The sequence below is a fragment of the Dendrobates tinctorius genome, unplaced genomic scaffold (assembly GCF_039654945.1).
Source record: "Dendrobates tinctorius isolate UK_male_01 unplaced genomic scaffold, ASM3965494v1 ptg000062l, whole genome shotgun sequence".
Taxonomy (NCBI): Eukaryota; Metazoa; Chordata; class Amphibia; order Anura; family Dendrobatidae; genus Dendrobates; species Dendrobates tinctorius.
The window spans coordinates 14923719-14941731 of record NW_027361730.1 but is presented as its reverse complement, the minus strand read 5'-3'; the positions used below and the strand labels follow the sequence as shown (position 1 = coordinate 14941731).

Genomic DNA, 18013 nt, shown 5'->3' with positions numbered 1-18013 from the left:
TGTATGCTGTATGGGTAATGCCCATATTGAATGTGGTATAGGTAATGTCCACAATGTATACTGCATAGGTAATGTCCATATTGTATGTGGTATAGGTAATGCCAATAATGTATGCTGTATGGGTAATGCTGTGTGATACACTGACAGGAGGTAATGGCTCCTGCAGTGCATCACTGAAGAGGTCACCGGAGTATGTGCTCTCACTTTATGGCACCGCTGCGTGAGAATTTTCTCACACAGCATTGCCGGCGACAGCATGAACTCAGGTGACATCTCTCCCGGCGGTGGAGGGATACACTGCGGAGGATTATCTCCGGTCAGTGCATAGCCGAAAGTCCTGTAGAACAGTGATATCTCCTGATGTCACTGTTCTACACGGGAGATCGTGGTGGGACACTCGTTATTAAATGGACTACGGCGCAAAGGAAAGTATAGGTTGGTTTATTATTTTATTTTTGTTACAGAAGAACGAGGGCGCCGGGACTAGGTGTTTGGTGAGTATGCACTGTATGTTGTATTTTTTTTTCTTTTTTTACAATTGAACACATAGGCAGTATCAATAGTAAAAAGTTGGTCACACTTGTCAAAGACTATGTTTGACGAGTGTGACCAACCTGTCAATCAGTTCTCCAAGCGATGCTCCAGATCGCTTGGAAAACTCTAGTGTTCTGCAAGCTAATTACGCTTGCAAATCGCTAGTTTTTCCGCTGGAAAATTGCGGGAATTTAAAATGCGGTTTTCCCATGGACTGGAATTCCCGCGGTAACTTCCGTGGGAATTCTGTAACGTGTGCACATAGCCTTACTGTTGCTCTAATTTTTTCTTACCTGGACTAATGCAATTCTCCACTAATCAGTCTCATTCATACTAAACATTTCCCTTTCGAATCTATCCTGAATGCAGCAGTCAAGCTAATAACTCTATGCAGCTGCTACACTGAAGCTTCCACTCTGCGCCAGTCATTGCATTGGTTGTCCATTTGCAGTTGAATAAAACAAACTTATCACACTCACCCACAAATCTCATCTCTATAAACCACACTCTCTGCTAAAGATCTAAGATTAATATTTCTCCACAGTCCAAACCTCATTCTGCCATCTCTAAGACAAAACTCATGCTGGTCCAGTTCTCTGGAATGCACTACTCCATAAAATACATTTAATTCTGAGTGTTTTATGCATCGTTTTACACAGGCCTTTCACCTCACCAATTACCACTTGTCAAACTGTTCCCTATTCTCTCTTCCTAAATTTTCCTAAAGGTAGAGAGGCCCAAATCTCCGACCTTACTATGCTTTTGTAAAAACCCTTATCTGTTCCCTCCCCTACCCCATGAGGCATGAGCATGAGACAAAAATGAAAAGTAAACCAGACACAAAGACAAAACAGAGATAACAGAAAATGTATATCATAGAAAAGCACTAACCAACAATAGGGAGGAGGATAGGGACAGGGAGGAAAAAACTAAATGGAAAACGGGAACAGAAGATAAACACAAATGTACAACAGCAACCTAAATCACACCACAGCTCCAACTCCAAACTTCAACTACTTACCTTTAGCACACAGCACATCTCCAATAGCGACAACAAACTCCAATTCAGCACAGCATCTCCTTAGACCAAGGAAGCAGAGCTTTCACCGGCAGGACAGAGAGGATCTGACCAAGTTTTATAGGAAGAGGTAATGACCAGATCAGAAGTAGCTGAAATGGAGCTGCATGTTTCTGACTAGAATAGAGGTCGTTGACCTCTTCAGCACCAAAGGAAACCAAATTCATTTAATATAAGATCCAAATACCAAGGCTAAATGGAAGATCTGTACTTCACAATACGCAGCGATCTTCTACCCCCAGATCGCTTAGTTTGGCGTGACACACTCGTAACATACAGACTCTCTCTGGTGACTGGCCCATGCACTGTTACTTAAATACAGTTATTTATTATAATGATGACTGGACAATACAATACAAGTACTTTTTTACCTTTTGGCACTCCTATTTCCTCACAGATTGTAAGCTTGTGCGCAAAGGCATCACTCCTCTTGTTAATTCAATGTGATACTCTGTAATGTCTGATATTGTTTGTATATATCCTCTCTAAATTATAAGTGCTACAGAATATTTAATTATTATATGTCCATAGGATACCCTTTCACTAGACGCTCTTCTTCAGTCACACCATTCTTAGTATATTCTCTACACCATTACACAAGAAAACACCACACGATTAAATCGGTTTTTAAATACCAGATTCCTTTCAGTAAAAGACGCTCCGGTTGCCTGATTTTGTCTAACACCGATTCAAATTAAATCACTGTATTATGCTTTTTCAACACAATTAAAGTGATATATTACCAGGGAATAGATGATTATTTGTAATAGTTATGTCTATGATACTAAAACAAACTAGAACATTCAATCACGATGAATTAAAACTGATGGATTTGTTATCAGACATGCCCAAAGATAAATGATCATTAATCTCTACTATCATTATTAACTATCAAATCTATTGTTAATTGATCATGTGCTGGTAACAAACAATATTTGTGTCATCATTGATATATGTACAAATAGCCTGGCTTCTAACAACTCAGAAGGTAATGAAAGAAACACCACAGACAGCATAATGCTTGCATAATGTTGAAATATGCTTGAATGAATGTTACAAAAGAAAATTGTGCAATGCAAAAAGAAAAAAAATGGTAAGTTTCTAAAAAGTTTTCTAAGGAGAAACAAAACAAAACATGCAAACACAGGGCCTTCACGCTATCACATTTTCACCGCAGCTCACCTTTTGAGCCTATTTCTACCATTTTCCCCCCAATTATGGTTTCTCCCTAATAAGGTTTGGCTAACTTCCCTGCTAACAGTACAAGCAAATAAGTACGGTAAATTGGCAAGTAGAGCCACAAGATTGCATACAGTGGGGAAAAAAGTATTTAGTCAGCCACCAATTGTGCAAGTTCTCTCACTAAAAGATGAGAGGCCTGTAATTGACATCATAGGTAGACCACAACTATGAGAGTCAAAATGAGGAAACAAATCCAGAAAATCACCTTGTCTGATTTGGCAAGATTTATTTTTCAAAATATGGTGGAAAATAAGTATTTGGTCACCTAAAAACATGCAAGATTTCTGGCTCTCACAGACCTGTAACTTCTTAAGAGGCTCTTCTGTCCTCCGCTCATTACCTGTAGTAATGGCACCTGTTTGAACTTGTTATCAGTATAAAAGACACCTGTCCACAACCTCAAACAGTCACACTCCAAACTCCACTATGGTGAAGACCAAAGAGCTGTCGAACAACACCAGAAACAAAATTGTAGCCCTGCACCAAGCTGGGAAGACTAAATCTGCAATAGGCAAGCAGATTGGTTGAGGTGCCACCTGCAGGTCATTGTTTCTTTCTGCAGGTTTATGGAAATTAATGTTTAAACGGTATTTAGTGATAAAATCGTGAATGTGTGGTTTGTTTGGCTCTTTTCTTGCTGAAGGGGGCAAGTTTACCTTTCAAATGGTGTATCATTTTTGTGTGTGGGGCGAAGTCATCAGCGAAAAATCAGTGCATGTTTACGAATGTGTTTGCATATGTGACTCACCTGCAGTGACGTGTGCAATCCTCCAATGCGCCTGAAATAGGCTGGGCAAGCACTTGGGCAAGCTGGAAAGACCCCAAGGCAAATGTTTGGATTTATTTGTGATGTCTGCAAGCAGCTTTGTGGTAGTGTGCTTTGATGTAGTGTGCTGCCACCTGCAGGTTATTTGACCTTTCAAATGTTGTATCATTTGCTTTTGTGGGTGGAGTAAGAACGGAGCAAGTGTGCAATTCAATAGGCAGTGCATGTTTACAAACGTGTTTGCATATGTGACTCACCTGCAGTGAAGTGTGCAATGTTCCAATTTGGCTGAAATAGGCTGGGCAAGCAGTTCGGCAAGCTGGGAAACCCCCAAGGCAAATTTTTGGATTTGTTTGTGATGTCTGTAAGCAGCTTTGTGGTAGTGTGCTTTGGGGTAGTGTGGTGCCACCTGCAGGTCATTTTTCCTTACTGCAGGTTTATGAAAATTAATGTTTAAACTGTATTTTGTGATCAAATTGTGGATGTGTGGTTTGTTTGGCTATTTTCTTGCTGAAGAGGGCGAGTTTACCTTTCAAATGGTGTATCATTTGTGTGTGTGGGTGCAGTATGAACGGAGAAACAAAGTGATCACCGAAAAACAGTGTTTAGAAATAATAGAATAGATTGAGAGAAAAATTCTATTCAGCCCTACTGGGCCCTGTGTGAAAAACTAATGGACCTGTTAAATTGGACTCAATTTCAATAGCCACACCAGCCTTGATGTATACTAGATCTGTTGAATCTAAACATCAATTTAATAGAACTTGTCTGACAATATGAAAAGCCTACAAGGTCTCAAAAAGTCCCATGTGAGGCAATATTCTGACGAGATTCACAAGCAGATGGTAAGCAAAGTGATTGGAACTGTTACAAAACAACTGATAAGGCTCAGGGATTCCAGCGAATTACAGTAAAAACCATTAGCCATCAATGGAGTAGTAGTAGTTCCCAGTAGTGGTCAAAATTAATGACTCACCAAAGAGGTCACAAAAGAAACCAGATGAACATCTAAAGAACTGCAGGTCTTGCTTGACACAGTAAATTTCACAATAAGAAAGTTACTGGAGAAAAATGGAATCCATGGGAAACTTGTAGCCACTTTTGGAAAAAAAAAATTATAAAGGCTTGTCTCACATTTGCCAAAAAAAACAGCTAAAGTAGATGACTCCCAAAACTTCTGGAATAATATTCTGTAGACTAATGAATCATAGGTGGAACTTTTGTGAAAGACATGAGCCTTGTTACATCTGGTGTAAAGCGAACATAACATTTCACTATAAGAATATTATACCAGCAGTCAATCATGATGGCAGCAGTAAGAAGGTATGGGGTTCCTTTGCTTCGGCAGGATCTAGGTGACTTGTCATAATTCATGAAATCATAAATTCCATTCTCTGCTTAAAAAATTCTGTAAAGTAGAGTAGGCTGAAATTCCTCCTCATCAAAAGTTATTGCAAATGTTTGATTGCAGTGGTTGCTTCCAAGGGTGGCACAACCAAGCTATAATGTTTGAAGGGGGTATTTATATTTTCATAGTAATGATACAAGTTTTGAATTAATTTTTATCTTTAATGCAAGGAATGATAATTTAAAAGCTGTATTTTGTGCTTACTTGTAATGTCTTTATCGTACACTAACAGCTTATGTGAAACATTTAACTTTCTCAGCTTATGTGAAACATTTAACTTTGACAATAAGTAAAAATAGAAGAATTTGCAGAGGAGCAAAAGACTTTTTACAACACTGTATGCGCAAATATCAAATGGAGCTGCAGTATGTTAGGTCTGTGAATGTGCAATAAATTACACGGCACTGCCAAAGTTCAAAAAATGTTGCACAGAAGCATAAAATAGCAACATTTTGGCATGTAGGCTTTCTTCGCTGTTTTATGCTTCTGTAATAAAAAATTAGGCTTTCAATAGAGTTGGGCAGATCGATATGCGGGACTCAGATCCATCAACCAAGTCAGTAGTCTCTGGCCGCTGGATGGGATGCTTGCAAATCCTGTCAGGGAATGCTGGGAGTTACAGTTCCCCACAGAGGGAAACTTGCATCAGGCTGTTTCTGTCCTAAGAAACCCTTTCGGTAACCTGACATCCTGCATTAGGGTCCCTCTTAGTTCTATGAGCCAGGGATACATGCTCACACAACAGCAAGCCTAAGGAAGCAGCAAGAAGCTGAAAGATAATTAACGAGGAAAGGTTTCCTGCAGTAATGTCGAGAATGCAGATACTAGAGACTAGGGAGGCAGCAAACTCACTATCTCATCCAGCCTATGCATTTATATGACAATCGTAAAATTTGCAGTTTGTTAAATAAATGATGAAATGCTGTATACAACATCTCACTGTATATGGAGCTTCATAATAATAATATAATAATAATAAATTTCATTTTTATAGCGCCGACATATGCCGCAGCACTTTACATTTCATACTGCTTATATAGGGGGTGGGAGCTGGGGGCCCAGTCCTGTCTGCACTGGCGCTGACAAAATGATTCCATTTTATTAATTTTGGTGGAGTATTGCACTCTCTTCTTTTATAAGAGGGCATCATTTAATGAATTGCAGCTTTCCCCTACAGTAAGGCAGATCACGGCAATCAGCATGCACAGTTGGTGTTGTTCTCTCATAAAATCAATACAGTGGATGTACTTGTCCGATATTTAAATATCTTAACAGGAAAGTAATTAAGACAACATGGAGGTAATCCCTGCAAGACACCAGTCAGGATTTCCCAAGACAACATCTAATTGTTTTATTCTTTTGCTGTTAGAAAATGTGAAAATAAAATATTTTTTAGTAGGATTTCATCTCTGCTAATTTTACAATGAAGAGAACACATTTTATCTTAGGGAAATGTCTTCCTCATCGCTTGTCCTTCAGTAGTTATTGACTGACCATGGGAAAGAGCGCAGTGAGACACCGACCAAGCACGAGAAAAGATCTGAACCCTATAACACGGGGGCTGATGCTCGGTGATCAAAGGAACAGTCGCAAAACAAATAGTTTATGTGTGTCAAAATCACGAAAGGAATATTTGACAGTCGAAGTCATTCTTAAGACTGACTGTAAAACACATTAAATACCTTTCTAACCACGTCCTACACCCATAGTTTGTACCGAGCTCTTGGTGAAATTCAAAGTATCAATGTATAAATTTTCCACTCTTGCCATGCAACAATGGACTACGGATTACAGCTAAACTTTCAGTTATTCCTAGAAACAAGATGCCTTCCATGCGCCTTTATAAACCTAACATAGTGTACAATTGTATTAGCTAATTGAGTATACAATTTCCCCTGCATGTGTCAAGCATAAGGTCCTGCTGAGCCTATCATAGGAATGCTAATGAAAAACACAGCATGACACCCTTCTGCAGAACAGGAAGCTAGAAGTGCAGGATATTGGCTTCCCCAATACTGAAAAGGAAATTCAATATCAATTATTTACAAGCCTATTCCTCAAAAAAAACAAAACACAGAATTATTCAGATTTACTCTATGCCTTTCTTTGTTTTTTCTTTAAATGCAGCAACAGCAAAATGCATCAATACTGATTTCAGCCAAGAATGATTACTTGTTATTTCACTAGAATCTGTAAAATCATAAATAACAATGTAAAACGCTGAGAATTGTACTAGACTATAGACTACTGCAACATCCTCCTCTGTGGCCTACCTTTGAACACTCTGGCACCCCTCCAATCCATCCTTTACTCTGCTGCCCGACTAATCTCTCTCCTCGCTACACTCCTGCTTCCCCTGTTTGCAAATTAAAACCCAAAAGTCATTATCTCAGTAAATTAGAATAATTAACAAAAACACCTGCAAAGGCTTCGTAAGTGTTTAAAAAGGTCCCTTAGTCTGTTTCAGTGGGCTCCACAATCATGGGGAAGACTGCTGACTTGATAGCTGTCCAGAAGGCAGTCACTGACACACTCCACAAGGGAGGTAAGCCACAAAAGGTCATTGCTAAAGAAGCTGGCTGTTCACAGAGTGCTGTATCCAAGCATAGTAATGGAAAGCTGAGTGGAAGGAAAAAGTGTGGTAGGAAAAGGTGCACAAGCAAACGGGATAACTGAAGCCTTGAAAGGATTGTTAAGAAAAAGTCTTCAAAACTTTGGGGGAGATTCACAAGGAGAGGACTGCTGCTGGAGAGTGTTAGAAGGTAGGCCACAGAGGAGGATGTTGCAGTAGTCAATAATGGCTTTTGGGTTTTCATTGGCTGTAAGCCATAATCATCAACATTAACAGAAATAAACAAGTGAAATAGATCACTCCACTTGTAATGACTCTATATAATATGAGTTTCACTTTTGAATTGAAGAACTGAAATAAATTAGCTTTTTGATGATATTCTAATTTAAGGAGAAGCACTGGTGTATATATAGTCATGGCCGAAAGTGTTGGCACCCTTGAAATTGTTCCAGAAAATGAAGTTTTTCTCCGAGACAAATATTGCAATTACACATGTTTTCTTCTACACTATAAGGTGGCTGTCGGACAGCTAGTGACTGGAAGATAAACTTAGAGTAATGCTTTAGTACATATAGGACTAAGAGGGGTTAATCGGCCATGACACATTCATTATGAGGAGCTGAAGAGTTGGGAGAGATGGCTGCTCACCATATTTCCAGTCCTGGGTGTGGTTCACTTTGTAAACTGAGAGCTGTTTGTCTCCCACATGGCTGTGTGTGTGTTTGTGGTGCTAGGTTTTGGATCCTCTGTAGAACGGTTAGTGACACATACTCGGGCTTCGTTCAGACTACCAGGTTCAGGATCCACGGATAGAACAGTAAGGCCAGCGTCAGACTTGCGAGAAACTCGGACGAGTCTCGCATCTGAATACTGTCATGATCCAAGGTGGATCTGACAAGTAAATGGACAAAGTGAACTTTTTTTTTCCTTTGGCTTGGTGCCAAAGTGGGTTGATTGCCCCCGGTGGCCATTGGAATTATTACACATGGTGTCGTTTGTTCTAAATTGCCCCGGTGGTGGTGAGTGGTATTACACTTTAGTTTTAATGTGCACGTATTACAAATCAGGTGTGAGGCTCTTTAAAAGAATTTCAGGTGTGTTTGATGATCGTTGGTGATATCGATAGTTAGTCATTTACAAGGGAGCCTGGGTGAAAGATGGAGCTGAGCAAGAGTCCTGGGCAGCCCAGCCAGAGGGGATGAGTGGCAGCTTTGGAGTCTGCAAGGAGTGCTGGCATGGATTGGTGGAGTCCAACGATGTGTTCTGCAAGAAGGGCTGGCATGGCGTGGTGGAGTCGCAGTTTATGGTGTCAGCAGGAGGTGCTTGCATGGCTTGGTGGAGTGGCGACTATGGTGAGAGTTGCACTCAGCATGCTGGACTTGGTTGCTGAAAACTGGACTCAAGCATGCTGGACTTATTGGCAGAAAAGTTGGACTCAAGCATGCTGGACTTTTTGGCAGAAGCTGGACTCATCTTTGGGACTCTGTTTACTGGGCAGCTGCAACTGGTGGTGGACTCTGCTCCAAGGCTGCACTATGGTAATGGATCCGGTTATGGTGATGGATCCGGTTGGAGAAGATGCACGCAGGTGGTGGGCTCTGTTGCTAGGAGTGTACGCAACAGAGCAAAGCTAAGTGGTGTTCCCCCTGTATTGTCATTTTCCCTTATGTGTGTTTAGTGCAGTGGTGGGATTAGTTTCCGCACCGACCAATTCCCTAGTGAGGGTTTAGGTGCAGGGGGAGTCAGGGTTTTAAGGTACGCGTGCATCGCCCGGTGCGGAACCGGCATAGGGAACGTTAGGCGTGCAGGGACTCTGGCTCAGGGGAGTGCAGGAGGTCTCCACTTCCCCGTTTCCCTATCGCAGGGCCCTCCATTGTTATTGTTACCCAGGTTTCCCCTTTATTATTTAAATTCGCCTTACTGGAGGCGGGGTTTCCAGACTACTGTATACATAATGTGTATTTCCTAAATTCGCCAGTTGGAGGCGGTGTATCCAGCTGCACATTTTATTATTTAAATTCGCCCTACTGGAGGCGGTGTATCCAGGGTCACGCGTGTCATGGGTTCGCCTTGCAGTACTCGCTGCGTCCAGACACACGTGACCGTGACATTATCACCAACCCATCCTTTTTTTTTTTTTCTCGTGAATCTTGGCCATGTGGAGACCTGTGAGTAATTGCTGCCGGGCCTCACTGAGGTGAGTGAGGAGCGGCATGGTGTGTTAGAGCCGCTGCAGCAGTAGTTATCAGGGTCTGGGGCCTTCCCTTTGGCTTCACCAGAAAATCAAATTGCGGCTGCGGTCTGGCAAAAAGCCCCTAGAGTCGCTGCTGGGGAGCGGGACTTGTTCATATAGGCGGACGTACCCAGACAGGTGGGTGGAGTTGGTGATCCCCATGGTGCTGTCTGGAGTTCCCCGAGGTGAAGGGGTACGCTCCTGTAGTGAGCAGACTGGTGTATAGTCCGCGGGGCTCATGCCAAATCTTCCATACCATCGAAGAAGCCGCCCCTCCTGGTCGTGTGGAGGCGACCAGCGAGTGTATATTACCTCCATATCCCTGCGGCGCTGGCAAAAATCCCCCTAGAGTCGCTGCTGGGGAGCAGGACTTGTTCATACAGGCGGACGCACCCAGACAGGTGGGTGGAATTGGTGTCCCCATGGTGCTGTCTGGAGTTCCCCGAGGTGAAGGGGTACGTCCCTGTAGTGAGCAGACTGGTGTATAGTCCGCGGGGCTCACGCCAAATCTTCAATACCACCGAAGAAGCCGCCCCTCCTGGTCGTGTGGAGGTGACCAGCGAGTGTATATTGCCTCCATGTTTCTGTCCCCTTCTCCTCCAGGTGTGGGGAGCAGGTGCGCTGCGGGGGAGTGGGGGCATATCTCAACCCTCGCCATTAACCAACCCTGGGAGGCGCAGACCTCATGGTGAAAGGGTTGGAGGGTGGTGTCCCTTGGTGAATAGCGGGGGTGTGAGTGTGGTGACACAGGGGGACGCCTCTGTTGTCGAGTCCAGAATGAGTTCACCAAAATATGACAAACGAATGTGTGGCAATAAACGTTCAGGTCCGGACCTGTGTGTGAACAAGCATGTATGGGTGGCCACCAAAAAACATCTTGTGGAAGTGTGTTGTGGAGTCTGATCAGCTCATAGCAAACATACACATACATAAACTCGTTCCCCAGGTCGGCGCTGTGGAGATGAGTGGTGCCTCCAGAACATGCCTTGCCAATACCAGTGGTGCGTTTGTCATAAACCTGAAGTTTCAGGTGGTGGTGGGGTGAACCCAGGATCTGGGCGTCCCCGCTGTAGGGGTCTCCCTTTTGAGGAGTGGTCTTGAGGGTCCAGAGGCCCCTCCTTAAGGAGGGGGTACTGTCATGATCCAAGGTGGATCTGACAAGTAAATGGACAAAGTGAACTTTTTTTTCCTTTGGCTTGGTGCCAAAGTGGGTTGCTTGCCCCCCCGGTGGCCATTGGAATTATTACACGTGGTGTCGTTTGTTCTAAGTTGCCCCAGTGGTGGTGAGTGGTATTACACTTTAGTTTTAATGTGCACGTATTACAAATCAGGTGTGAGGCTCTATAAAAGAGTTTCAGGTGTGTTTGATGTTCGTTGGTGATATTGATAGTTAGTCATTTACAAGAGAGCCTGGGTGAAAGATGGAGCTGAGCAAGAGTCCTGGGCAGCCCAGCCAGAGGGGGCAAGTGGCAGCTTTGGAGTCTGCAAGGAGTGCTGGCATGGATTGGTGGAGTCCAACGATGTGGTCTGCAAGAAGGGCTGGCATGGCGTGGTGGAGTCGCAGTTTATGGTGTCAGCAGGAGGTGCTTGCATGGCTTGGTGGAGTGGCGACTATGGTGAGAGTTGCACTCAGCATGCTGGACTTGGTTGCTGAAAACTGGACTCAAGCATGCTGGACTTATTGGCAGAAAAGTTGGACTCAAGCATGCTGGACTTTTTGGCAGAAGCTGGACTCATCTTTGGGACTGTTTACTGTGCAGCTGCAACTGGTGGTGGACTCTGCTCCAAGGCTGCACTATGGTAATGGATCCGGTTATGGTGATGGATCCGGTTGGAGAAGATGCACGCAGGTGGTGGGCTCTGTTGCTTGGAGTGTACGCAACAGAGCAAAGCTAAGTGGTGTTCCCCCTGTATTGTCATTTTCCCTTATGTGTGTTTAGTGCAGTGGTGGGATTAGTTTCCGCACCGACCAATTCCCTAGTGAGGGTTTAGGTGCAGGGCGAGTCAGGGTTTTAAGGTACGCGTGCGTCGCCCGGTGCGGAACCGGCATAGGGAACGTTAGGAGTGCAGGGACTCTGGCTCAGGGGAGTGCAGGAGGTCTCCATTTCCCCGTTTCCCTATCGCAGGGCCCTCCATTGTTATTGTTACCCAGGTTTCCCCTTTATTATTTAAATTCGCCTTACTGGAGGCGGGGTTTCCAGACTACTGTATATATAACGTGTATTACCTAAATTCGTCAGTTGGAGGCGGTGTATCCAGCTGCACGTTTTATTATTTAAATTCACCCTACTGGAGGCGGTGTATCCAGGGTCACGCGTGTCATGGGTTCGCCTTGCGGTACTCGCTGCGTCCAGACACACATGACCGTGACAAATACCAGGCACTGTTGCCGACACTCGGGAGCGGAGCGTGCGGCTAATGAAATTTGTAGCTTTGGCCTTTCCCTATGCTACTCACATGGGAGCGATCTGAGGTATCACAGGAACCATTTCTATTTAAAGTCCAGCTAGTTTATTTCAGTCCTCATAAACCATATCACTAGAAAACTTAAATACAGCCTTTGTCCATCACAAAGTAAAACATAAAGCAACAAGTCCATACAATAGTGCTTGTTAGCCCACAGGTGTCCAGCTTCCTAGTCCTTTAGCAAGGGCACTCAATCCAGAGATCTGCAACCTTCACACACACACACGCTCTCCGCTCCCGAGTGCCGGCCGGCGACAGTGCCTGGTATTCATATGCGAGACTCGTCCGAGTTTCTCACAAGTCTGACCGTGGCCTTACTGTTCTATCCGTGGATCGTGAACCTGGTAGTCTGAACGAAGCCCGAGTATGTGTCACTAACCGTTCTACAGAGGATCCAAAACCTAGTAGTCTCAATGGAGCCTCAGTCCTATCCATGTCTGTGTACCTGACACTCTGTTCAGCAGCTGCAGTAAAGGGGATTGCCTAGGAGGGTACCTGGCGGCTACCTGCAGCTCAAACCTGACTCCACCATCAGGAGCTCCAGTGAACACCAGGAAGCAGCTTAGTTATGCCCCTCCTAGATAAGTCCGGCCCCGTGGCACTGCGATTCTATGAACCATGTGCGCCACCTGAGGGTATAACAAGCATACGGAGCAGCAGCCGATGGTAGATATATCTGCTTAGGTACCATGCCTGAAGAAGAGCTTGCTTTGTAACATCATTTATTTTATTTTAGTTATCCATTAAAAGGTATCATAACTACTAGATTTTCTTTTTTCCCACTGAGAGCAATCTTTTGTCAACTACATAACTGTAGGAAAAAACATGGAAAGTACATGCAAATATTATACTGGCTTTTCCTTTTGTATGGGTGCTGTGTGTCTCTGCTCCAGTTGGTTCAGTGTCACAAGGCACAACGCCTGACAGAGTAAGGACCCACTTAAAGGGACAAGGACCTCGCAGTGTACTTATACACTCTGATCAAAATGTTAACTAAGAACCTCATGTTTAGTTTGGTTTCGTTAATTTGGTATTATTAACCAACATATAATATCTGGATGTGCAGTCTATATCTTTTTAATATAGCTATGTCTTATGTCACCCACGCTCTGATATTTTTCAGACAAACACAAGAGCAGCTAATAAATGTAATTGTCATTTATAGGACTGTCCAGAAAAAGTATCTGACACTTCGCTCTAGCAGAGTTCAAATCTGTAAGACACTGCAGAGTGAACCCAAGCAATATGCACAGGATGTGATCTGCATTTTATATGTTCTTCCTAAAAGTTTCTGAATTTCAATTAAAACTAAATAGTAATGAAGGGAATAGACAAGAAGGATGAACTTTGGACACATGAGGAGAAAAACTAAATGATGAAAATGATGGTGATGGAGGGGATAAAGAAAAATCTATTTACTGATCTATCTATGCCGTGGTTTGGTATATGTTTACAGCTTGCTAATCTATGCTTCCTAATAACCTTCATGTGTTAGACATTTCATTACTCCTTACACCCCTTTACTGTAGGGTAGGCTGCAAATTTAACACTGTATAACTCAAAAGCTACAGTACGTTTCCCAATTGTATCTTGAAATAACCCAATATAATTTGGGATAAATGAGGATTTCTTTTGAAGCGTAGTCATTTTTGCTCTGGGCATTCAGTTGGGCAATCTTTGAGGTATAAACTAATCAAGACTCCACTGAGACGTGTATTTGATTATCATGGTCTTTCTGTTACAGAGTCCCAACTTACCTGCTTCTCCTCCACATCCATAGGGGTTTTCCAGGTAAAACAAATTAACAGGGGTCAATGGGGGTCAGACTGTTGGGACTTGCACCGATTGGCAGAATTTTTACTCCTGAAGGGGAACTTTTATTCCAGTTACAAGATGGAACAGCAGTCAGATGCCATACTGTCATTCTCCCTCATTCTCTATGTCTATGAGGGGGCTGCAGAAACCAGGGCACTGTGCTCATCGGCTCCATAGGGAATGAATGGACCGCAAGTCAAGCATGAGCACTGACGCTCCATGGTGAGGGTCCCAGCAGTCGGACCCCCACTAATCAATAAGTTATCTCTGGACAACCCCTTTAAATGTTTTCTGTATTAAAAGGGTTTTCCAGGCCAGGGCTAATCTTCATAAGGCACTGTAACACGTTAAACAGTGCGTAATATGTACACTGCTCTGCTTTCTGATTCGATTGAATACTTGCAGTCATGTGCTAACTAGCCTTTTTCCCACTTCTCTCAATGCTAACTAGTTTCCTCAATAAATATTGAGAGAATCAGGAAAAGATAATAGGCAGCACGTGGCCGCAGTTATGAAAATGGCAGAAGAGAGGTGGCGTGAAGACTGCTCCATCCGGCAAGCAGAGCACTTATAAAATGTTATACACTGTTAGGATTCAGCATGCTACAGTGCCAGGTGAAAGTTAGCCCTAGCCTGGAAAACCCCTTTAATGACATATTCCTCACCTGTGATGTAAATGTGTGATCCGGCAGCTGTAGCCTTGTCAGTGCATTGTGGCTGGTATAGCACCAGGTGGGCGCTGCCCCATCACTGATAGATTTCAGTGCTGTGTTAATTACATTGCAATATTTATTAGTTCTCATAAAGTCACCAGCCTGACTTTTTTGTGCTGCGGAGTCCTCAATCCTGAGGAGCAACAACCCCTCCTGTATTCTGCTTAATCCTAATGAACAGTATAGGAAGAAAGCAGTCAACCAGTATTAGGAGGTAGGGGGCGCCACAGGTCATGAGCATATGTCTCATAGCACTTGGGTCGCACTACTAAATATTGTTGAGCAAGTAACATGGACATACAATCAGGGTCTCTGTTACTACTTGACAATGAGCAGAATTAACCTGCTGTCAGACTCATCTGGAAGAAGGGAGTGTGGCTGAGCTGCAAAATCAGACACATTGCACAGATTGTCATTTTGCAATTAGCACATATTTTGTTGTGTCTGGTAATATCTGAACAGGCCGGGGCAAGCCAACAAGGGCTTTTGCAGTCCCCTTGTTTTTATGATCCTTAGATCCCACTAGTCAACTCGGCAGAGATCACAACAAAGACATGTGGTAGGTATATATTATTAAAGTAAGTCTGTCATCCCAAAAGGCATTGTAAATAAGCTATACAGTGATATAGGCCCTGATAGAAATCATACTAGGACTGTACCTCATAAGATAATTGGGAAGATTATGCTAATGTCACTCGGATCAAACTGGGACAGAGTGTCAACTTAGTGTGATCTGAAGCTCTCGCGTGCCAGAATCGTGGAGCAGATGGAGAACACAATTTCTCCATCCTCTCCATTCTCTGTGTCCGTGTTGATCAGCCTGCACTCGGATGATAGCCGAGTACAATCTGATGTTTCACATGGGTGCGTGTGGTCCAACCATTGGATGCACCCGTAGCATTCTGTGATTGTTTTCTCTTTCTGAATCAGCATTAGAAAAAAATTGCAGATCAGCAATGGCCCAGCACTGATAGCACTGGGCAAGTGCTATCTGAAAAAACATCAGAGAGCACTCGGCCACGTTATACTCTCGTGTGAGCGAGCCCTTACACATATAAGTGCCTGAGAACATAACTTTTAATTTGTATACAAATGAGAAGCTTTGGTGCACCCTTAGTGTGGTCATGATTTTGGTGCATGATTACATCTTTTTAGAGTGTATGTACGGCTGCCCCCACTTCTGACTGACAACGCTCACTTCCCAAAATGAGCATTGCCTAAAGATAGCCGCTGTGTGTGCAAGTGCGCACTGACATTGCCTGTGCCAGATCACATTTCCTCCCTGCTGATGCTACTCGCTACACTTTCAAGTATCAGAAGAGAGACGCCAAGGAGGAGAACGTGCCCGTGCGCATGAGTGCGCACTGGCAATGTCGATACTAGCTGACTTTAGGCAACACTTGCTCTGAGAAGAGAACTATAAACAGGGGAAGACCCCAACATGCCAAATGAGGAACACTTTACCAAGCCAAAGGTGCCCTGAAGTCTCCTCATTTGCATACAAATTAAAAGGTATTTGCTCAGGCACTGTACCAGTGCTAGCATGATATCTATAGGGGCAAAGCCCCCAAGATCACTGTACAGATAGTTAAAAATGCATTTTGCGTGTGACAGACTCTCTTAAATATGTAAAATTATGGTAACATTGCACCGGCCTGGAGTCACCACTAGGGGAGGCATATCAAACAGTTATACAATTGCCACCAAACTCCATAATGAATCATTTACCTGCTCTTTCCTCTTCCCCTTCGCAGAGTGTGGCTGTCGGTATCTCTCTCTTCTCTTGCACGATGTAATGATGGAGAACGGCTGTGTGTGCTGCGGGAGCTGGCAGTGCTTGCGAGGCTACTATCCCCCACAGCTGCCCCTCCAGAGGTGTCAGGCCCTCGGGTGAGCAGCTGAGGGGGCAGACCACGGAGCGACGGCACTGGAGAGTAATGAGCCCCATCTGAATTGAGGTTGTTGTCACTGGCGGAACGCTGTAGGAAACGCGGCGATGAGAGACCCACACAGCTCACAACACGTCTGCGTTTTGTATAACTTGGAGTCTCCCGAAAAGGCACTGGTAAAAGAGAAACGAGAGAGAAAGTTGTCATCAGCTAAAGGTACATTAGCAGTTCTTACCATCAGTGTTTCATCAGAAGCCTGCCAATCTTTTCCCACCCATTATAACGTTAACCAGTTCAAAACCGGGACATTTATTCCCGTTCCTGACCAGGCAGATTTTTGGGAAATTTTTTGAGTCTTTTTTTTTTTTCTTGATACACGGGGCTTCATTTTAGTGGAAAAATAAAAGCAATAAGTGTCTGATGTCTCTTTCTTTGACCACAAAGAATTACTAAAACACATTTAAAAATTTGTTCCACATTTAGGTAATAAATATTTTTATATACCGGACATGTTTTGGGCTTTTTTATGTGGGTAGCCTGACATTGGGATTTTTTTTTTGTTCATTTATTTATACCTATTAATTTTTATATATTTATTATTCACTTATTTTATATAATAAAAGACCTGGGTCTGGTATATTAGCCTCAGTTACAGGGGAAATGTAGACTTCTGGCTACATAACAGAGCTGTATGGGTGTCCTATGGCCCAGCAGCTCCTGCTCCTTCCTTATATAGTGATCAATGACCGCTGTTATATATGGAGGAGGAAGCACCTTCCGCGCTGCCTAATATTGTGTACACACCATTTGTTTACCACTGTGTATACAGAGCCAAAGAAGGCACTGAGGGCAATAAACCGTCTCTATGGGAAATCCGGCTTTGTCTGAAAGCCAGCATACTGCTCCCACAAATACATGATCATGTGTAGCTGCACTCCTAAGTAGTGACATTTTAGACTAGAGTAATATTTTACTGTACAGTAGGAGCGGGACCACCAGGATATTTAAATGAAAGTCAATGGGTGGTCCTGAAGCAGTTAATGACAGAGTGCAAACACTGTACAGTGATGCCATCAGTGCGCTGTCAGTGATTTTTCATGGACCCATTGACTAGCATTAGCAAGCTTGATTTGTGACTTGGATCAAAAATGGTCACTTTTCTTTTCCAGGCCACTGGGTCATGAAAAACACAGCCATGGGAACAGTCATATGCACTATAATGTATTTGTGTACTATCTGTGAAAAATACTGGACGGACGTCTGAATCAGACATAAAGTGCAAGAGAAAAGAGAGAAG

General features: G+C 43.4%; 1 protein-coding gene across 6 annotated transcripts in view; it reads right to left on the bottom strand.

Moving 5' to 3' along the window:
* SHANK3 (SH3 and multiple ankyrin repeat domains 3) overlaps positions 1–18013 on the bottom strand; it is a 609395-nt gene that overhangs the window by 155775 nt on the left and 435607 nt on the right. For all 6 annotated transcript variants that reach the window (XM_073579308.1, XM_073579309.1, XM_073579307.1 and 3 more), the window contains one exon: positions 16556–16889. In XM_073579308.1, coding sequence (XP_073435409.1) covers positions 16556–16889 — 334 coding nt within the window. The remainder of the gene's footprint in view (positions 1–16555; positions 16890–18013) is intronic.